General features: G+C 35.4%; 1 protein-coding gene across 1 annotated transcript in view; it reads left to right on the top strand.

The window, feature by feature from the left end:
* Positions 1-24,309, top strand: part of LOC148949538 (uncharacterized) — a 122,032-nt gene that overhangs the window by 77,830 nt on the left and 19,893 nt on the right. The window contains exon 2 of the mRNA XM_089092720.1: positions 7,301-7,444. Within this exon, the coding sequence (XP_088948846.1) occupies positions 7,301-7,444 (144 nt within the window). The remainder of the gene's footprint in view (positions 1-7,300; positions 7,445-24,309) is intronic.

The raw sequence follows: 24,309 nt of genomic DNA on the forward strand, positions 1-24,309 counted from the left end.
ATTGTGTTTTCTGGTAAAATTCAGAAGAGAATTTGAATTTTTATTCACTTCGTTGAGAAAATTTTAAATTGAACTAGAACTTTTTATATCCCGTGAAAATATTCACAAGTATGGTATTACTTTTTCTTGTTTCCACCGAAAAATTTAGAATTGAACTTTAAATTTCTTTGTCTTTGTGAAATAAAGAACTTAAGTGGTAGATTTTGATTTTCTCTGGTGAAATTAGAATTGAATTGTGTTCTTTGGTAAAATTCCGAAGAGAACTTGAACTTTTCTTCACTTCGTTGAGAAAATTGGAAATTGAACTTGCACTTTTTATCTTCCGGGAAAATATTTACAAGTATGGTATTACTTTTTCTATCTTCCACCGAAAAATTTAGAATTGAACTCTAAATTTCTTTATGTCTTTGTTAAATAAAGAACTGAAGTGAAAGATTTTTGTTTTCTCTGGAGAAATTAGAATTGAATTATGTTCTTTGGTAAAATTCCGAAGAGAACTTGAACTTTTTTATATTCTTTGAAAAATTTGTAGCAGTATATTAAATTTTTCATCTCTACGAGAAAATATTCACAGGTGGGGTATTACTTTTTCTATCTTCCACCGAAAAATTTAGAATTGAACTTTAAATTTATTTATGTCATTGTGAAATAAAGAACTTAAGTGGAAGATTTTTATTTTCTCTGGTAAAATTAGAATTGAATTGTGTTCTGTGGTAAAATTCAGAAGAGAACTTGAATTCTTCTTCACTTCGTTGAGAAAATTTTGAATTGAACTAGAACTTTTTATCTTCCGGGAAAATATTCACAAGTATGGTATTACTTTTTATATCTTCCATCGAAAAATTTAGAATTGAACTCTAAATTTCTTTAAGTCTTTGTAAAATAAAGAGCTTAAGTGGAAGATTTTTGTTTTCTCTGGAGAAATTAGAATTGAATTGTGTTCTTTGTTAAAATTCAGTAGAGAACTTGAACTTTTCTTCACTTCGTTGAGAAAATTTTAAATTGAACTAGAACTTTTTATCTTCCTTGAAAATATTCACACGTATGTTATTACTTTTTCTATCTTCCACAGAAAAATTTAGAATTGAACTTTAAATTTCTTTATGTCTTTGTGAAATAAAGAACTGAAGTGAAAAATTTTTATTTTCTCTGGTGAAATTAGAATTGAATTGTGTTCTTTGGTAAAATTTAGAAGAGAACTTGAATTTTTCTTCACTTCGTTGAGAAAATTTTAAATTGAACTAGAACATTTTATCTTCCGAGAAAATATTCACAAGTATGGTATTATTTTTTTTATCTTCCACTGAAAAATTTAGAATTGAACTTTAAATTTGTATATGTTTTTGTGTAATAAAGAAGTTAAGTGGAAGATCTTTATTTTCTCTGGATAAATTAGAATTGAATTGTGTTCTTTGGTAAAATTCAGTAGGGAACTTGAACTTTTCTTCACTTCGTTGAGAAAATATAAATTGAACTAGAACTTTTTATCTTCCGTGAAAATATTCACAAGTATGGTATTACTTTTTCTATCTTCCACCGAAAAATTTAGAATTGAAGTCTAAATTTCTTTATGTCTTTGTGAAATAAAGAACTGAAGTGGAAGATTTTTGTTTTCTCTGGAGAAATTAGAATTGAATTTTGTTCTTTGGTAAAATTCCGAAGAGAACTTGAACTTTTTTATCTTCTGTGAAAAATTTGGAACAGTATTTTAAATTTTTCATCTCTTCGAGACAGATCTGTACTTAAGTGTAAAATTTTTATATTATTTTGAAAAATAGAAATGATCAATGACTAATTTCTTTTTCATTGAGAAAATTCAGAAGAGAAATTGAACTTTCCTTGACTTCGTTGTGAAAATTTTAAATTGAACTTTAAATTTTTTCATCTCTTTGAGAAAAGTCGGAACTGAATTTAAGAAAATTTAGAATTAAAATGAAACTTTCTATCTTCATAGAAAATAATCACAATCATAGTATAACTTTTCCTATCTTCTGTGGAAAAATTAGAACTGAACTTTAAATTTTTTATGTCTTGGTGAACTTAAAACTGACGTGGAAGCTTCACTTACGAAATACTAAGAAACCGTAGGTCAGAAAAGCCTGAAATATCCAAATACTCATCCCAAACTAGAAGTTTCAGACCACAAACACCTATGAGGGACTAAGAATCCTAGCTCTGAAAAGTCCAAAAAGCAAACTACACCTCCCAAATCATAATTATCTGAAAGCACACACCTATGAAATGCTAAGAAATCTAGCTCAGAAAAGTCAAAAATAGCAAGCCTCTCATTCCCAAATCATAGGTTTCAGTCAACACATACCTAAGAAAGGCTAAGAAATCCAGCTCAGAAAAGTAAAAAAATAGCTACCAAAACATCCCAAATCGTTGTTTTCAGACACCACATACCTAAGAAAGACTAAGAAATCTGGTTATGAAAAGTCGGAAATAGCAAATTGCATACCTCAAATCATAAGTTTCAGCCAACACACACCTATGAAATACTAAGAAACCACAGCTCAGAAAAGCTTGAAATAGCAAACTATTCATCCCAAACTATAGGTTTCAGACAACAAACACCTATGAGGGACTAAGAATCCTAGCTCTGAAAAGTCTAAAAATCAAACTACAAATCCCAAATCATAATTTTATGACAGCACACACCTATGAAAGGCTAAGAAACCTAGCTCAGAAAAGTCAAAAATAGCAAATTAAACATCCCAAATCATAGGTTTCAGATAGCACAAACCTATGAAAGGCTAAGAAATCCAGCTCAGAAACGTCAAAAATAGTAGCCCACCCATCCATAATCATTTGTTTCAGACAACAAACATAAAAAAAAGACTATGAAATCTAGCTTAGAAAAACCCGAACTAGTAATTTACATATCCCAAATCATACGTTTCAAACAACATTCACCTACGAAATACTATGAAACCTTAGCTCAGAAAAGCCTGAAATAGCAAATTACACACCCCAAATCATAAGTTTCAGACAACACACACCTACGAAATACTAGGAAACCTTAGCTCAGAAAAGCCTGAAATAGCAAACTACTCACCCCAAACTATAAGTTTCAGACAACAAACACCTATGAGGGACTAAGAATCCTAGCTCTGAAAAGTCCAAAAAGCAAACTACAAATCCCAAATCATAGGTTTCAGACAACACACACCAACAAAAGACTAAGAACCTTATATCCCAAATCATAGGTTTCAGTCAACACAGACCAACAAAAGACTAAGAAATCTAACTTAGAAAAGCCCGAAATAGTAATTTACATATCACAAATCATAAGTTTCAGACAACAGTCACCTACGAAATAATATTAAACCTTAGCTCAGAAAGTCCTGAAATAGCAAATTAGACACCTCAAGTCATAAGTTTCAGACAACACACACCTATGAAATACTAAGAAACCTTAGCTCAGAAAAGCCTGAAATAGCAAACTACTCATCCCGAACTATATGTTTCAGACAACAAACACCTATGAGGGACTAAGAATCCTAGCTTTGAAAAGTCCAAAAAGCAAACTAAAAATCCCAAATCATAGGTTTCAGACAACACACACCAACGAAAGACTAAGAAATCTAGCTTAGAAATGCCCGAAATAGTAATTTACATATCCCAAATCATAAGTTTCAGTCAACACACACCCACGAAAAGCTAAGAAATCCAGCTCTGAAAAGTCAAAAAGCAAACTACTCATCCCAAACTATAGGTTTCAGACAGCAAACACCCATGAAAGGCTAAGAAATCTAGCTCAGAAAAGTCAAAAATAGTAATTTACATATCCCAAATCATAAGTTTCTGACAACAAACACCTATGAAAGGCTAAGAAACCTAGCTCAGAAAAGTCAAAAATAGCAAACTAGTCATCCCAAACTATAGTTTTCAGACAACAAACACCTATTAGGTACTAAGAAATCTAGCTCAGAAAATACCGAAATAGTAATTTAAATATCCCAAATCATAATTTTCTGACAACATTCACCTACGAAATACTATGAAAGCCTAGCTCATAAAAGTCTGAAATAGCAAACTGCTCATCCCAAACTAGAAGTTTCAGACAACAAACACCTATGAGGGACTAAGAAATCTAGCTCAGAAAAGCCCGAAATAGTAATTTACATATCCCAAATCATAATTTTCTGACAACATTCACCTACGATATACTAGGAAAGTCTAGCTCATAAAAGTCTGAAATAGCAAACTACTCATCCCAAACTAGAAGTTTCAGACAACAAACACCTATGAGAGACTAAGAATCCTAGCTCTGAAAAGTCCAAATAGCAAACTACACATCCCAAATCATAATTTTCTGACAGCACACACCTATGAAAGGCTATGAAATCCATCTCAGAATAGTCAAAATAGCAAACTACCCATCCCAAATCATAGGTTTCATACAACACATACCTATGAAAGACTAAGAAATCCAACTCAGAAAAGTCAAAAATAGCACCCCATCCACCCCAAATCATCGGTTACAGACAACATACACCAACGAAAGACGGGGCCCGGGGAGGGCCTTTGGGGGTCTGGGGGGCCGGTTGGGAGCCCGGGGAACCTTTGGGGACCGGGGGGTTCCTTCGGGATTGGGGTATGGGGATTGGAGCCCTTTGGATCGGGGTAGGGCGATTGGGGCCCTTTGGGGTTGGGGTAGAGGACCTCACGACACTTTTCAAATAGAACTTGTTTACTATAGCGACCACACTCAAAACCTCTTCTAAAACCCTTTCTAAAATCATCTTTTAAAATGTCTCTAACTGTTTCGCCGAAATAATTCCCTAAAACGGTTTCGCCCAAATAATCCCTAATCGTAACTTCAGCGTATTCCTTTTGTTTTTGGCATCTCTGCGCTGACGCATTTGAAATTTCTAGGAAACCCTTTCCTACGCTAATCTCTTCATCTCATAAATTTTCTAGCTACACTATTAAGGTTTCCTTAGAATATCAATTTATCTCTCCGACTTTAAGCTTAGTGAAGCCGTATTTAAAAATAGAATTTCTATCTCTTTAGACTCCCGCATAATTCCAAGATAACAAGTGATGTCATTTCTAACTCCTGACAGTAAAGATCAATGAAGCCCTATTTAAAAATAGAATATTAATTTTTCTCTCTGACCTAAAGAACGTTTATCCCTCAGACCTAAGATTAAAGAAAGCCATAATGTTTCATAATTCCCCCTTCGTGAATCAATAATTTCCCCGCCGATTATGTAAATCAAGTTCTCAGGTTAGGTTAGCCTAAAGATCAAAGAATCCATGTTTGTTTCTTAATTCCCCCTTCGTGGACCAGTAATTCCACCACCGATTATGTAAATCAATTTCTCAAGTTAGGTTAGCCAAACAATCTCATAACATTCGCGTCGAGCATGTACATTCTCACTGACAATGAATCAAAAAACAGGAACATAAATTGCTGTTGACATCCATAAATGTGAGAAAGTTCCTTTTTTTTCATTCTCACGGATAAAAACCAAAAAACAAACATGAATTGCTGTTAACATCCATAAATGTGAGAAAGTTTCTGATTTTTCATTCTCACTGACAACGAACCATAACACAGACATAAATTGCTGTTGACATCCATGAAAAACATCAAATAAATTGACCAACACACATAACAATAAAAGAAAACATCCATGATTGTGAGAAAATTCATGATTTTTCAAGTGAGAAAAATTCTGTTTTTTTATTCTCACTGAGAAAACCATAAACCACGTGGTTCTCGTGGGAGTATAAGATAGCCTTCTACTTCTAACCACCTCTATATATTAAATATTTAATTCGAATATACCTGTATCGTAATTTTTATATTAAGTACCTTAAGAACGCATTATATTAAATACCTAATCTAACCACTTCTATATATTAAATATTTCATTCAAATATATCTGCATCGGAATTTTTCATACTAAGACTAAGTTAATTATAACCGATTGCAGACAGACAAGCTAGTTTTTCTCAGATCAAACTAGCTTCACTTCTCGAGTGTTTTCCGGATAATACACAAGTACCAGATTGACTAGAATGGTTGAAGCTGTAGACAAGACAAGTCATAAAGCAACTGCAAAGGTTTTAGGTCTATTGAAGGTCTTAAATTCAACATTTAATACAATCTTTTAAAAAAAGTTCTTTCTGCTCTAAAATTAGGTATTAGTAAAATGTTTTTCTTTAATGCTTTTGTTCAATTCGTTAATTAGTCACAGAAGTATTTAGTTCAATATTTAATACATTATACAATATTTAATATTTAGTTCATAATTTAATGTTTTTTAATGCAAACGAAGATCTCTTCTTTAATTCTGTACAGTTTTCGTTTTAGTTTGAGTTTGACTATAAAGTGATTGTTGCGTCAGCAAGAAGGACTCCTTATGTCACGATCCTTTAAAAAATGGCTTTTAATATTTTAATGAGTGAAAGGTTGAGATGGTTACGGCACGTTCTACGGATGAAGGATAACAGATTGCCAAAGATTGTCCTTGATTGCCAACCGTTTAGGGCTAAACGGAAAGCAGGTCGTCCGTGACTGGGGTGGGAGAATGTTATTACGAAAGATTTAAAGGAAATGGAAACTTCCTGGGAGGGTGTAAAGCAAGAGGCTTTTGATAGATTTGGATGCAGTAGGAGCGTGTTGGCCTCAGGCGGCTTGGTGCTGCATTGAGTCGTTAGTAGTAGCTGTAGTAGTAGTAGTAGTAGTAGTAGTAGTAGTAGTAGTAGTAGTAGTAGTAGTAGTAGTAGTAGTAGTAGTATAAAGCGTATCTAGAAAGACTGAGCACGCCCTGAAACTGTGAAAAATTAAGTAAGAAAAGGAATTAGACTAATGTCTGCAAAAAATGACCACATAAAGACCTTCCTGATATTTCAACTTCAACTATTTACCTGTGAAAGTGAATTAACTGTGAAGAAGGTTAGGGAATGTTTGTCAAGACAGTATGTAAAGGGGGGATTGCAACTAAAGTGAAAGACTGACAAAATCTTGATATTTTTTGGATTGCTCCCTTCCCCACTTGGCTGTGTGCCTACATGGTAATTATAGTATAGGTAGAGAAAAGGATGTAACTAAAACGAATTCTATAGTTTATTGACACAATCTAACAACTATGAACAGTTAATGGTTGTTCACCATAAAAAGGAACCGTTTTTCAAGCACATTTTTGTTATTGTTGCCTTTTCACGCAAGGGCAATTATTGTATTGTTCCATTATTTTGTCATTTTTAAAAGTGTTTTTTTTTTTTGAAACCGTTACTTATTCTGTTTCTTCGGTTCAGAATTAAAAAAGGAAAACCATTTCAGATCGCACAATGCACGGGATCAAGTCGTATTTTTTTATCATTAGCATAAGTGTCTCTTTGTTTCTCATTGACCAAGCTGTATGCAACGGTGAACCTAGCCTAGTGCCGAAAATACTGGAACTAAACAAGAATTATGTGATTCCAAGTAAGCCATCTATCATACTTTTTTCTTAATGCCCCTTGGTTCACCCAGCTGCATTTTGGCCTACGTGCCTGCTAAGAGTTAAGTTAAAAACTGTTTCCATGCGAAGAAATTAACCTAAAACTAAATTAACCTCGAACTAAAATATAAATTTTATTTAAAAAAAAAAATCCTCAAAAAAAGGAAGAAGATGAAACTTTATTCGATCACTATAGAATAGAAAAATCTGAGATTGAGAATTTAGAAAGATTCCTTCTAAATCTCTATATTGCGTTCTTTATAATATGTAATTTTGCTCACTATCTAATTCTACAAAACTATGGTATGACTTTTTTCGTAGAGTATGGAGGTAGCAGAATAGCTATGAATACATATCAATAACCTTTATATAAGCTATGTAACATATTTAACTTACTTCTGGTTCGTGAACTATTTCTAGCTGCTCAACCATAGATCATTCCACATGCTTAAACTTCGTAACGTAAGTTCTTACGTGCATTAGTGTGAACCTTAGGTTTAGTAGGAATGTTTCAACGCGGCTCATCATAAGTAGCGTAATCGCGCTGCCTAAGTAAAGAACGATGTTGGCACAATCTCTTATATTTTTTTTCCTTTAGACCTGGGCACTTCGTATCGAAGGAGTTGTCGTAGAAACTTCGAAAAGGGTTCATTCGATTGGAAATTGGAATGGCTAGTGACATTTCTAATAGTCGAAAGTGGTTGAAATGCAACTAACACCCCTTCCACGCCCACCATTTCCCCAAACACATCCAATCAAAATTGTGAGATAGCTATATTGTTCAACGTAGTTGATTTCCAGATAGAAATTATGTTTTTGAGGAGGAAATTCCCCCCACAGGCCACAGGGCAAGGGTTGTAAGCTATTTCCCTGGGGGCATATAAGGTTTTCATAGAAAGCTTTGTCGTAGAAACTTCAAAACGGGCTCATTCGATTGAAAATTCGAGAGGCTAGTGCCCTTTTTAGTAGTCAAAAATGATTGTAGGGCAACTAACACTCCTCTCACGCCCACCTTTTCCCCAAATACATCCAATAAAAACATTGAGATAGCCATTTTGTTCAACGTAGTTGAAAGTTTTGAAAGTCAGGTCTTTGAAGCTGACAAACCCCCAACAGCCCTCAGGGCAAAGGTTGCGAGCTATGCCCTGGGGGCATACACGTTTCAGATAAAAAAGCGTTGTCGTTATAGCTTCAAAACGGGCTCATTTGATTGGAAATTTAAATTGCAAGTGCCCTTTTAAATAGTCGAAAGTGACTGGAAAGCAACTAACACCCCTTCCACACCCACCATTTCCCCAAACACATCCAATCAAAATTTTGAGATAGCCATTTTGTTTAACGCAGTTGAAAGTTCAGGAAATTATACCTTTGAGCAGGAAACTCCCCCCATTGTCTTCAGGGCAAGGGTTATAAGTTATGGCCCGGGGGCATATAAGGTTTATATTGAAATCTTTATCGTAGAAACTTGAAAAGGGGCTCAATCGATTGGGAATTGAAAGGACTAGTGCCCTTTTTAATAGTCGAAAGTGATTTGAGGGCAACTAACCCACCTCTCAAGCCCACCTTTTCCCCAAACACATCCAATCAACATTTTTAAATATCCGTTTTATTCAGTGTAGTTGATATTTTGAAAATTAGGTCTTGAAGGATGAGAACCCCCCCCCCCCTACAGCCCTCAGGGCAAGGGTTGTAAGTCATGCCCTGTGGACATATAAGGTTTTTATATAAAGCAATGTTGTAGAAACTTCAAAAAGGGCTCATTCAATTGGAAATTGAAAGGGTTAGTGCCCTTTTTAATACTTGAAAGTGATTGAAGGGCAACTAACCCCCCTCTCACGCCCACCATTTCCCTAAACACATTCATTCAAAATTTGAGATAGCCATTTTGTTGTACGTAGTTGAAAGGTCGGGAAATTACGTCTTTGAGGATAACAAACCCCCCACAACCGCCAGGGCAAAGGTTTTAAGTCATTTCCTGGGGGCATATGAGGTTTTTACAGAAAGCATTGTCGTAGAAACTTCAAACAGAGCTCATTCAATTCAGAATCCAGAGGGCTAGCGCTCTTATTCATAGGCAAAAGCAATCGGGGGCGAAGGCCCCCCCGCCCTCACGCCCATCATTTCCCCAAAAACTTCCGATCAACATTTTGATTTAGCCATTTTTTTTTAACGTAATAGAAGGGCCTGGAAATTATGTCCTTGAGTATAACACCCCCGCCCCTCCACAGCCCTCAGGGGTATGGTTGTAAGTTATGCCCTGAATGCATATAATGTTTTTTATAGAAAGCGTTTTCGTAAAAACTTCAAAAAGGGGTCATTCGAATGTAAATTGAAAGGATTATTGCCCTTTTAACAGTCGAAAGTAATCGGAGGGAGAATCACCCCCCCCCCCACCCCAATCATTTCCCTAAACATATCGGATCAACATTTTGATATGGCCATTTTGTTCAACGTATTTGAAAGGTCTGGAAATCATGTCTCTTAGGATAAAAAATACCCCCATCCCTCAGGGCAAGGGTTGTAAGTTATGCCCTGGGGGCATATAAGGTTTTTTATAATAAGCATGGTCATATAAACTTCGGAGGGGGCTCATTAGATTGGTAATCAGACATTCTAGTACTCTTTTTAAGAGTCAAAGTGATCGTGGGGCAGCTAACCCCCCCCCCACTAAGGCTTTTGGGGTGGAAACAAAACCCAGGGATTAGGGGCAAGGGATATATGTTACACCCCGGGGATATTTAAGTTTTTTTTGGAAGCGGTGGCTTTTTAATTTTAGACGAGGCTCAGTTTTTTTTTCCTGAAAAAGACTGCCAATACAAAACTAACAGAAATTAATTAAAAAAAAACTTTTTACACAAAATAAGTTTTTCAAAAAAAGTAAAGAACTCCATTAAACCCAAAATGAACAAAAATAGAATTACAAAATCTACCAAGCTCACAACTACCACAAATCAGTATCAATAAATAAATGAAACCCAAAACAAACAGAAATTAAAATAAATAACAGAGTAAAACTCAAAACAAGCCGAAATTAATATGAGCGAGGTTCTAGACCCCTATGCTTTCTAAAAGCCAGAATATAATTTGTACTTTACTGAAAAAAATTCAAATGAAAATTGACTGTAAAAAAATGTACATTTTCAGTTTAATATACATATGCTGATATTTATTCCTTACAATCTGAATTAATTTTTGATTTCTTAAAGTTATAAAAGTGAAAACATTTGAAATAATTTTTTTTAGTGAAGTACAAATTATATTCTGGCTTTTAGAAAGCATAGGGTTTAGAACCCTACATAGATTAATTTCTGCTCGTTTTGAGTTTGACTTATTTTAATTTCTGCTTGTTTTGGGTTTCATTTATTTATTTATTCTTATTTGTGGTAGTTAAATGCTTGGTAGGCTATTTGATTCTATTTTTGTTCATTTTGGGTTTAATGGAGTTCTATACTTATTTTTGAAAAACTTATTTTGTGGAAAAAGTTTTTTAATTAATTACTGAAAGGTTTCAATAGACGGAGAGGTTCTTGAAAGATGGATTAAAGAATTTGCAGCAGAAATCCGTGTAATTTTGCAAAACTACAGCTTTCGAAGCAGAAATTTATTCTATATTGTCGCTTATTTTCGCTGGTGTTTTTATTCTTACTTTTGTTTGCGAAAGAGCGGGCTTAACTAAAAAAAAGCTAAATCTTTTTAATAATGATAAGAGATATGATAATCAAACAGTTCATGGTAACGAACGGTAAGTAAGGAGCGAACCGGCTCAGTAGTAAACAAAACTCTAAAAAACGAAATTTCGATACCAATAGATATATCAAAGGAATTGGCTTATTATGCTGATTCCAAATATATAAATTTCATTAAGTTTAGTCTTACCCATCAAGAGCTACGATCCTGAGAAAATTTGTCTGATTTTCGATAAAAGGAGGAAAGGCTCCGTAGAAATCATAGAATTTTAAAGAAAACCTCACCATCAGATTCAGCGTATCAAATAAGCCTACTGTAGAAGTTTCACACTCATATCTTCAAAATATGGATTTCTGTAATTTTTGCCAGAAGCAAAATTACGGATGCGTGTTTATTTGTTGTTATTTTTTCCGAGGGGTGACGTACCGACCCAGTGGGCCTAGAAAGACGGAAAAGGGCTCATTCTAACGGAAATGAAAAGTTCTAGTGTCCTTTTTAAGTGACCAAAAAATTGGAGGACAATGAGGCCCCTTCTACGCCACCATTTTTCCCAAAATCGCCCGATAAAATTTTTTAGATAGATTTTTTTTCAGAATAGTTGAAAGGCCCAATAAGCATATGTTTAGAGATAACATATTCCCCCACAGCCCCTAGGGCTAGGTCTTTGAGTTATAAAATTTAGTAATGACCGCATAATACGTCACAAGACACCCACATCCAACCCTTCTACCTCACCCATACCCCTAGTTCTAAACCCATCCCTATACCATTATTCCATGGCATCCAGTAGGTGCATGTTACGTCATAGGGAATGTTTTCTAAAAGATGCAGATGCATTTTACGGAATAGGGAATGTTTTTTCTATGGTTGCTATGCTTAAAAAATCTACGAGGGCCAGGGCCTCTTTATCTCGGATTTTTAGGGTTACTATGTAATAGGACATATTAGAGTCCGTTAGACAAGGGGGGAGTTTTAGTAAGACATTTTCTTCAAGATTTTTTATCAAGACGTTTCAAGTCATTTCAAGACATTTTTTAAGACATTTTTTTTTCCATACATTATTCAAGACGTTTCAAGACATTTCGAGGCGTTTTTATCCAAGACGTTTTTCAAGATTTCTTTAGTCCGTGCGTAATACGGAATGTTTATCAGTGTTAAGGATGAAGTATTCTAACGTGACATGTTGCTTCAGGGCCTTAGGGGGTACCCACTTGTAACTGAGGAGGGGCACACATATTACGCAATGAAAATGCACACATCGGTGTTACATAATACTTTAAGAGATTTAATTTTGTTTCAATACATGTTTTCTCAGGGAACCTTTATATTCCAGATATTTTTGTCCACATTAGGATTCGAAAGGACATTTCCATCCAATGAAATGGAGCACTAACCAGTTGAACTATAAAAACCTTTCTAATATTTGGTTTCGGAAATAGATTCTACGAAGTAACGCATTGCACGCAAGGAGAATCCGTTGTTCGCTCATGCCAGAATGAGTAAATTGATCACGTTTTTCCAACCCTTTCCACAAAATACTGCAAAATCATGCCAATCCTATTGATTTTGTTCTATTTGATGCAGCTGCCTGTTACATTCTATTAATGTTCTAACGCGACCTAGACAGCTTAAGTTACATAACAGATGTTACAAAGCATTGGCGTTAGATTTTTCATGGCATTAGTGAAATATATTGAAGTTTTATCCTGGATAGATAAATCTAAAGGATATAAACATTTGTACATACAAATTTTATTAATAAAAACAAATTAACAAGCATCATCAAAACACCGAAAAAGCAGTTAAAATTTAACAGATGGAAAAACAAAACGTGAAAAAAACTTATAAAGGATAAAATATAAGCAAAAAGAACCATGAATTAAAGAAAGGCAGGGGTTCTAGCAACCATCTCCAGAGGGGGAGATTGACACAAGAGGTAAATTTAAGCCACTTTAAGATATTTATGAGGGATTTTAATGAAAATGCCTCGTTTCTTTGTTCCAAAACTATACCCCCCCCCCCCCCGGTTGACAAGCGCACATTTGAATAATATTTTCTCTTCAAATTTTCACATAATCTCGTTCGAGGTAAATTTAAGCCACCATTAAGAATTATTTCTGAGAGGTCTTCATGAAAATGCCCCATTTCTTTGACTGAGCGCTAAATTTCAGACCCTCCTCAGTGAAAAGAAAATTCCTGTAACACCTCCCACCTTGATTTTAACCTGTTTTATGGAAGTTTATTTATTTACAATAGCTTATTGGGTATTAGATTTCATTCCCCTACCGCCGAAAAAAACTTCTGAAAGACCTCCCACCTTAACTTTAGCCTGTAATATGAAAGTTGTTTATTTACGATAGCTTATTAGGTCTTAAATTTCAGTCCCCCTCTACCGGAAAAACTCTTTTAACACCTCTTACCATAACTTTTTACCTGTTTTATGGAAGTTATTTATTTACGATAGCTTATTAGGTGTTAGATTTCCGTCTCCCTCCCCCTGATATTTTTTGGGCATTTTCCCGCAAAAGTTTTCGTTTATACTAGAATCGATTGTTTAAACTTAATAAAAAACCGTCAATGAGGTCTCTTCTGATGACTTTTAGCAATTGAGGTCATGTCTTGCTTTCTCTTTGCCAATTCAATTTTCGCGTGGAGATGTTAAGACTAATTGTCTGGGGTAAATTTTCGCCAGGATTGGATTATGCAGAGGATAGTTCCGAAGGAAGGAGGATCTTTCCGTGGAGGTGGAGCCAGATATCCTGGCGCAATTTAAAAAATGATCAGAAATTAAATTAAAAAAACAACGGTTTTTTCAACTGAAGGTAAGGAGCAACATTAAAACTTAAATCAGAAATTATTACGCATATGAGGGGAGTTGTTCACTCCTCAACGCCTCGCTCTTTACGCTAAAGTTTAAATTTTGTCAGAATTCTTTAAAAATGGCTCTTTAGCGTTAACCGAACTTCACTTCTCGCGGGTCTCCCAGCTAATAGAACAGTACCATAACTTTTTTTAAAGTGCTTAAAAACTTAAGCGTGACGAGCGAGGTGTTAAGAAGGGGCAAACCCTCCCTCCATATAGGCAATAATTTATGTTCGCTTTAAGTTTTAATGTTGCTCCTCACTTTCAGTTGAAAAAAACGTGTTATTTTTTTAATTTAATCTGGCTTGAACTAAAGCCAAAAACAAACTTTCATTTTATATAGCTAGTGAACCTCCTTTCGTTTGTCCCAGTTTTCTGGGGGGCAGGGTAGAAGAGGCAAAAATAGGGAATTGTAGAAGAATAAAGAAAATTGCGTGAAGAATTGTAATAATTTTGAGATATCGAAGGGAGATACCGCTCGAAGGAACCCCTGCCTAAATGCCTAAATGACAAGAGAAAATGTTTAATATAAGTGCTTTTTCATCCGACTTGAACTGAAGCTAAAAACAAACTTTCATTTGCAACCTCCAGTTGTTTGTGAATAAGACAATAACAACAAATCAAATGCAGATAATGAAACACAATCCCCTTTAACCCAATACAGAATAAATAGAGAAGAAAAATAGGCATTTTCTCTTTGTTTTCTTTATTCTTCTATAGTTGACATATTTTGCATTTTCGTAATCCCTGTCCCCCTCCTAAAAACTAATTCCTGTTCAAGTACTTAAAGAGGGTAAAAAACGCAAAAGTTTGATAGTGTGAAAAAGTCCGTTTGATTTTATTCGATGTAAATTAATTTTGACATGTAATTTAATATATATATTTTTTTTAATGGTTCAGTTATTTCACAAAATCATTTAACCATAAATATTAGATAATATTTCAAAACTTATCTTAGGTGACAGCTTTTACCATATTCTAGAATGTTGACAAGTTTACATATCAAGACATACAATTGCATGTAACGCAACTTGACATGGGTTCAGATTTTATCTCATCCAGCAGATTGTTTCTCAAATGTATTGCAACTTAGTTTTGAAAGTAATTTCATCACAGTCTCGAGAGCCAGCATCTATCACCTAAGAGCTTGGCTTTAGGTCAGTTTTTGTAATTAAAGGTAAAAAGAAGGACCATCTGACCAGTTCATACCTTAAACCAGATCTGTATTCCTTTATTGGAGCGGTCTTTCGTCGACTTCACTGACTAGATGTTGCGGAAGCAACGCTTTGCTTTTGTTTTATAATCGGTTGAACGCAATAGTTGACAATAGACCCCGGCGCCGCGCCGGCGGATCGACCAAACGCCGCCGACTAGAGGCCCGGTCGACCGTCGCCGAAGTATCAGTAGTATGTATATAACGATAAGTAGCAGAGTGTCTCCCTATATAGCTATAACGATAAGTAGCAGGGTGTCTCCCTATATAGCTATAACGATAAGTAGCGGAGTGTCTCCCTATATAGCTATAACAGTTAAGAGCGGACAGTCCCCCCATATAGCTACAATTAAAGAGAGCAGAGTGTCTCACTATATAGCTATAATGCTTAAGAGCGGGGTGTCTCCCATAGAGCTATAAAGATAGAGAGCGGACAGTGCTCCCGTCAATACAAGCAGACAGTGTAATGACCGGAATTCAACCACCGTGAAAATTCGTGTTGATCTCTGTTAAAAGTGCGCGATTATTTCATGGTAGTGATTCGTTCACTCTGACATTGAGCGTGGATATAAAATGTCCGATACCGAGCTAGCATATTAGTCAATAAGTTTAATTTGAATAGTTTACATTATTTCAAATTGGAGAAATAAACGTTCAAATATTGTGAGAATGAGTAGTTTCACACTATTACACCTCGAAGGAGTCGACACTGATGTTGTGAAGACAAGAGCCCCCAATGTAGCAGTTGAAATTGGAAAGGATTCCCGACTAACATTTGAGTGGGATGAGATGTTTGGCAGATAGGTTATATCATTGAGTAAATTTAAGTCAGATGAACAATTATGCTTTGCTGCAAAAGTGAACATAATGTATTTATCACGACTACACCATGGATTGAATGATATTATGAAGCACATTGAGGAAAATGGATTGACTCATCTAACGCAAAGAAAGAGAAAACATATTCTTTTATTACATTTTTGTCAATAAAAATGTTTTTTCTTATAATGTTTTTTTTTTATTAGACACTGTAGATGGACGTTTACTCCACTCGCTCTCTCTCTCTATGGTGGGTGGGTGGTGGTGTCCAATAGGTATTGAGATTATGCACAAAGTAGAAACTTGCGATTGTTATTTTAGTCTATAGTTGGTAGTGGGAGTATCAAGAATGATTCGATTTGAGAAACAGAAGATCTTACGGAATCTAGTCAAATTGGAAAAATGTTTAGTGTTAGATGATGACTTTTTGGAATTATCTCTTCAACGGAAAATATTTTCTCTAGAAACACTTTACTGTATAATGGGATCTGATTCTCCATCCTTGGATTATTGTATGAAGCTTATGCATTGCGAATCAAATGCATTTACTCAATTTATTGATGTATTAATTGAAACGAAGCAAAATGACATTGTGATTCTGCTTTTAACCTCTACATAGAAATTCATTCTTTAAAACAATAGGAAATAAGTTTTTGTGACGATGCTCGATTACTCCTCCTCCTCCTCCTAGAAGACATTGTTATTTTTTTTATTGATTTTGAGTCAGTTTCTTTCTGGCAGTGAGAGGGAAAACATCGAAAAAATGTATCATACGTGTTCACTATGTTTATATACATTGGGCAGCTGGTCATCATTTGAGAAGAACTGTACTACAGTTGATGACTATAATGAAAAGTCTAGACTATGCAATCCGTGTAAATTGCATAAAGGATATGCTGTACAAATTAAGGACTGTAATACCTGTCTTGAAGAGACTTGTGACTCTTATCCTAATGGATATCTATGCTCCGATTGTCATTTTGATAAGCGTGACCAGTGGGAAAATACTTACCCTGGTATTATTGGAAAATACCTTAAACGGGACTTCAGTTTATTTCTAAGGGATTGGTATCGTCACGGCTTTAAATTTTATTGGGAAGAAGAATTTGGAGCATGTTTCAATTGTAAAAACATGAAGAGAGTATGGTTCCTGCGTCATCGTTTTGAGGACAATGCAAGTAATGATTATAAACCTAGCGATTTTTATTTGGCTGTGACAGAAAGTGATTCTTCATATGAGAATATTGTGTGCGACATTACTTCAAATAATCAGATAGAAACAGGTGAATTTTTCAATATGATTCGTAATAGTATCATTGACTTCACAAGAACATTTAATAAAAATGAAGTTACAATATATTGTGGAAAATGTGATCCGGACTTTGCACGCCAGGATCAGTACAAGTTGAATCCAAATGATCTCCCACCACTAATCGTTGTCGACGACGATGACTATGATGATGATGAGGATGATGACAATCTAAATGACTATGAAGAAGAAGAAATCTAAACAAATGAAGACAATATACTTTTTTATAGTGCATATATATTTTATTAATAAACAAAGCCGTCTGCAATTTTAAAACACTTTATTCTTAGGACACTCAAATCAACACTGCACAGGTCTGAGAAGGTATTTTCTACTAGAAAGTCATTCAAACAAAGACTGTGTACATAAATATTGAGAAATTCACCGAAAGTATAGTCATGACATCCAAACATAAAATATAGTATTGCATGAAAACCACAGCTTTTGGTCGATAGATCTTGTACTCCCATCCAATTTTGAATAATTGTCTTCCCACTTCCTTCAAGGTAGTTTTTGATATGTGGTGAGTAGAATGCATATGGTAGACCAAGAGGAACAAAAAATTCTATATTCTTCGCTGTTTGATAGATGCATAGCCAATGACCCGTCTGCACAGTCGACGGACTACTATTAACAATGATAATGGTTTTGTTAACAGTATGAATATATTGAAGGAAATCTGAGGGTATACAATAGGATGTGTATTTGGACATAAAAGGATCCATGTTAAATACATTGATTATTTGAGTGGTGTTCATGGTGCCAGGTCTAAAAGAACACTACCATCAGGGGTAATTTCCCAGTAGGTTTCAAATTGATTAAGTGATATTAATGTTAAACTCTCTGTCAAAGGTTTGTCAAAGGTACACTCCGAAAGTACAGTACCCGTTCGGACAATAATCATATCTTGAGTACCAGACAAGTCCAAAACAATGATAACATGGGTTTTTGCGAACATTGAATCGGTTATACCATTTTCATATAATTGATAATATTGATCTAGGGAGTGCATTGTCAACCCATATAGGGTCCTATAGGATTTATCAAAGGATAAATTGTATAGAGGAATTACGTTTACTTTATAGACAAGAGAGGAAAGTCCAAATAATTCAAATTCATGTGGCGAGGTTGTCCGCGATCCTATGGCACTGGCACTTTTTACAAAAGCCAAGGCGAGTTTCGATGGAATTTCACCATTGATATATGAAGAATCGATGTAGGTACTTGAACCTGTGGCAATATGACGTTGATTGGTGATTGTGTGAGGAACGAGCAGTTTGATATTATTTCCAGAGGCTCTTAGTTTTTCAATTGCCAAAGCAACAGAACTCATAACCTGTTTTTTTCGCAGATGAAGTATTGCCGAAGTGAGATTGACGTTAGCATCGGGTGCTGCATCAAGTGTTTTTCTCAATATGAAATTGGACGGTGCAAGTTGTAACTTTATACAATTTAAACATTGGGGGGCCTCCATTGGGATATACTGAGTATTTCTTGATTGAGTCTACCAACTAAATGTTACTCCTTGCTCACTTCCCAAGTGAGTTCACCCTCAGTATCAAAATATGTTCTATAGTCATAGCCCATTGGCCGACCTCTCAATTTCTTATAGGCCATTGGAGTCATCAACATAAATTGTATGTAGCTAGCATAGTTCGATAGATTTTTGCTAGTGCTCACCAATGTTCCATTTATGTAGACACATATTTGCTTAAATAAACTGTGTAGTATACCATTCTCATAGGATAGTCAATTGATGTTGGAGGGAGGGGAATTACCAGACTTTTTCCTCACCACAACTTTTAAATCGATAAATGTGGACGATTATTCAATGAAGTAGTCTTCATTGGAATAAATTTGAAAATGTATGTTTTCATAGAGGGGTTGATGTGGATAGAATTGTTTATAGTACCCATGTTTTACACTGAAATCACATCTTTCTGCATTAACAAGACTTAGGAATTTAAGAGCTGTGGGAAGAGATTCTCTGTGGGGAAGATATGCCATCTAGGGCAAGAGGTCCTTTTTTGATCGGATAATTTTTCTTATTAGTTTCTTTTTCTTACTTTTCATTGAAAAGAGTGATGATGATGATGTCTGTCGCTTCTGACCTGAATAGAAACCGATGAGTGAAGAGATGTTTCTCCTCCTTTTAAAACCTTTTCCACTTTGTTTCAATCGCTCGCCAAGGGATCGTGCGCTGGACCTGAGATTTTTTGAAACACTTTCTTTAAAATCTTTACCATCCCCCCAATCGTGTAGCGTAGAGGATGCAAAATCTGATGAAACCGGTACAATGTATTGTTTAGCAAGTGGTAGTTCAGAGCAAAACAGCTTAGCACACAAATTGCCAAGACCGTTGCCCGACATTGACGAATGGTGTTTGTAATACTTCATCCCATGACACAACTGCCTTGGTGGGAGAGCAGTAACATAGCAATCAATATCAGGACTAAAAAATATATTTTTTCTATTAGCCAGTTTGTTGTTGTTTTTGTTGTTGCCGGATAGGTCGAAAATGGCATGTAATCAGGGCCAAGCCTTTTGTTATTGCTAGAAGATCACCTAATTCACTTCTTAGTGTTAACTGAAAGAGTTCCAAATACGAAGTGTTTACAGGTACACACTGAAGGTGCTTTATATTATAGTGATGAACTTGTTCATGAGTTGTTTTTCATTCAAGAACACGCAGAAGGGGAAAATTTGATTTACCAACTCTTGATGTTTCCAAAAAGGACGCGTAGAGAAATATGCAAAAGTGCTAGGCGAGACCAGGTGGATAATTAGCAAAAATAACTTGATCCATCCTACTTACAGTTCCATTGTTTTTCCCATTGATCAAATTCTGTTTAAAACCAAGAACATCTCTCAGACTGTCATTGAGATGAATCAGGTCATTGTCAATGGGTGAGGCAACGTAAATACTATCGCGTTCTATTGAATAACTAAAATACCATTAGGTACCATTCCAGGGATGTGAGATTTTTCTATTGATTGCATGAGACAAATCCGGTCATAGTATCATATTCTTTATACCTCAATGTAACATCCGGGTATTCACTAGATTAAAGTGCTTCAATCCATTCATACTCGACAAAGAGTGACCAATCGAATGGTATAACTTTTATATTATACACACGATTCTTTCTCAGGATATCATCAGTATTTTTGAGCATACAGTCAACGAGAGCCACTTCATACTTTGCATCATCTATTTTGATGGTGGGGGAGAGTTTCATTCAAAAATCACTTGTTTTATTCAAGTTGTTGCAGAGAGGGTTGGAGACATTGGACATAAACGTTACAAAAATCGTTGGGCATTGTCAATATCTTTAACACTGATCCACGAATCAAAATCAGAGTTGTATCCAAGCCAACGAACAAGCAACTGTTTCATGCCCCTGTGAGTACGAGTCTTTAATATCTTTTCAATCTGATAGATTCCAGTGTTTTTAACTTTTTGTAATTCATAATCATAAAAGCCGCCAAGAATCTCATCATCTTTCATGTCACGTAGACGATACTTTATGGGTGTAGTGTCCAAGAGTTTGAAGAATTTACAAAGTTCAGTGGACCATAAGTTAATACCTTTTTGAAAAATATTAGTAGTTGAATTGATTCGAACGGTATAACCAACATTTAATTTCTTCTTTTTCTTGTTGTTACCTTTGGAATACTTTTTAAAAAAAGTCTCAAAAGTATTATCATCGTTTTGAGCTTCTATAGGGGTTGAGTTGGACAGGGATCGATGTGGACGATGTGGATGTGGACGTTATAAATCAACATTATTTTATCCAAATCATGAATAAAAGCAGCAGTTTTTTTTTAAGTGCAATATCTAGAAATTAAAAGTCGAATAGTTCTTATCAGTCGTTCTGCCAATACTGCCTTTGTTGGACTATGACTATGATAGAGGATTGTATTATATTTCAGCAGAATCTTCTTTACATGGGGATTAACAAATTCACTACCCCGATCCGTTTGAATCTTCTTATAGCAATCCTGTTCAAGGATGATTTCAAGAGCTTTAGCAACTTCATCGCCGCTCTTTGACCGCAGTAAAATGGCATATGCATTGCAGCTAAAAAGACTGATTGCAAGTATAATGTACTTGTATGGGTGACTGTGAGACCGTTGAATCTCATCCAGAGTCGAAAGATCTCCTTGTAGTATTTGTAATGGGAAAAAGGCTTTAGTTTTTCGATAGTGATTACCACGAGCTCTACGATTACGATGTAGAGTGTAACTTGATTCATTCTGCAGGTGCTCTGCCGCCCGATTCTTTTCAAGTCCAGTGACTTGAGCAAGTGTGGTGGGTGAACTTAATCTTCCCACTGCACCAATATTCTCATAAGCATGTTTCAATGCTTCAACCATTTTGAACGTAAACACGTAGTGAAGTGTCCACTGCCCATTTGCTTACTAACAGGTGATGGTGAGGGGGATGCAGTGATATTAAGACGTCTTCGCTTGACTCCCCCACTCATAACTCTTGTCAAATCATTGTTTCCACTTGGCGTGCTAGTAGTATTTTTCAAAAATGATTTAAAAACATCTTTTGATATTTGACTTAATTCCTTTAATCGTTTTAAAATATGTTTGTTGGCAAAAAGGCTTTTGGGAAAGTTTGATGAGTTTAAAAATGTATGCAGGTGACTGTCAAATGATACAAGTCTTGTACGATTAGTGACCAAATCTGATAATAAATTAAGTAGAATATAGGTCTTGCCATGGATTAGAATCTGATTCCCATTGGCATCAATTTGAACATGTTCACTGTCATTGAGATATGTCAAGAGTCTTTTACACTTTTCGCGATAGGAATGTGACATTAGATCTGCAACACTTGTCATAACTTTAGACAAATCTTCTTCTTCTTCTTTTGGTATTATTATTGTTGGTGAAGATGAAGATGATGGAGTCATTTCCTTATTGGGATCAATGACATTTACTTTGAGGGGTCTCTCACGATAGGGCTTGTGTTTGTCCACTCGGCGAAGTGCATTTTGAAGCAGAATTAATTTTTCGTCGTCGGCAATTGTCTCATTGTTAATGAATTTATTGAGATTGTCCTCGAAATGTTCCTTTGGTGAAAGGGCGAGTTCAATTGGAGTCCATTTATAGGGTTTGGACATTCTCTCTCTCTCTAGAGAAAACTGTTTACAATCTCTGCAATGATTAGCAGTAAAATTGTAAAGAGGCTACAACCCACTTGAAGAAGTCGTTTTCTTTTAAAACCATTTCATGTAGTTTTTCTTGCTGCTGATGCTAGGGAGCGTACAATGGACTGATGTTGCTTTATCTGTTGCTTAACACCTTCTGGCAGTTGAAAATTGCCTTCGGTTAGATTTAAACAAAGTTCAGATACGAGATTAATGAATTCTTTGTCGACACCATGTTTGAGTATGGCCTTCCTAAGTCGTGGTTTTGAATTACCTAGGACGGTGAATAAATGTCGATGTTCATGTAGTTTCTTCAGTGTCATGATTGCAACTAACGACCTTTTTTACTGTTCACCGGCAGATATACAGTAATTTCATTGTCAAAAATATCGGTGACTACACAAAGATCCTCGGGTGTGTTCTGGTTCAGGTCCAATAGAATATATTCGTAGGGTTTGTTGGTAGCCTGATTGTAGGCCGAGAGTAGGACTTTCGGTTCACCCGGATACACCTGTCTGTTCAACGTTATGAGGGAACTGGAATCACGAACAACCCTGTAGATGATATAGTAGGTGCAATTCAAAGCAAGTGTTCTCATACACTTGCTCTGCTGAAACAGATTGTGTAGAACTAGGGTTACGGAGATCCGTTGATGATGAGATCGGACAGTGAACAATTGTGTCATCTCCTGAGACCATTCTTCAAGGGACTCAGCCAGACCATCAATAATCACCCCATATTTTGATTAAATACTGTTGAAAATGTCAAGTCCCTGTATGAATTTCGAGTCTGGGTCAAAAGTTTTTATTCTTTCATAGGATTCTTGCCAAACACTGTAGTAATAGTAAATTTTAGTTGGATTTTCTAAAAACATTCTGTCACGATTTTGAATTATTTTTGTTAAAAGTGTCGTTTTGCCGGACATTGATGGTCCGCATAGAAACGATCTGAATGGTGTTTTAAATTGATACATGTTCCCTTCAACAGTTCACCTAGACAACTAACTGTAGACTATAGCTATCTAATGACTAAATAATTTCCCCTACTACTACTACTACTCCGTTCAAGAATAATAAAAATGAGAATAAGAAGACGAGTCAAGAATCATATTTTCTTTTATTATGCATAAAAAAGTAACAACACTTAAAAAATAATACTACATTGAAAAAAGCACATTAAACATGAAAAAAAATACACTTTTTTTTAAATTTATTTATAATAAAAATACAACATTTACATAGGCACTAGAAAGAAAAAAAAACAAAATACTTTAATAGATACACTTTTTTTTATTATTTATAAAAACATACAACATTTAATAAATAATGCACTTAAAATAATAATAATATCACTTTTATTTACAACATATTAAATTTTGGGATCCCCCCCCACCCCCCGGAAGTGCATGGCGGCCGCTGGTGGCGGCCGGATGAAGGCCGGTACCCCCCCCCCCTCCCGGGCCGGCCGCGGGGCCAGAAAACAATTTGAATACTTTTTTTATTTACAGAAAAAAAACATACGACTCTGCCTTGCTATAAAAAAACTGCTGAGTCGGGAAAAAAAACTACTGCTGAGTTGTGAAAAAGAAAATAATGCTGAATTGTGAAAAAATATATCTATTAAAAAAAAGAATTCCACCACCACCACCCAACCATTTAATATTTAATTTTTTCCCGACCGAGGCGATGTCTATAATCTCGACACACACCTTGGTCAGAAGTCAAGTAATGTCCATGGGATAGCACTTTCACACCAGGCGCACACACATAGACTTTATCCGACACGGGACACATGGTT

Source organism: Artemia sp. Qi Xiang Cuo, chromosome 8 (assembly GCF_049724085.1).
Source record: "Artemia sp. Qi Xiang Cuo chromosome 8, ASM4972408v1, whole genome shotgun sequence".
Classification (NCBI taxonomy): domain Eukaryota; kingdom Metazoa; phylum Arthropoda; class Branchiopoda; order Anostraca; family Artemiidae; genus Artemia; species Artemia sp. Qi Xiang Cuo.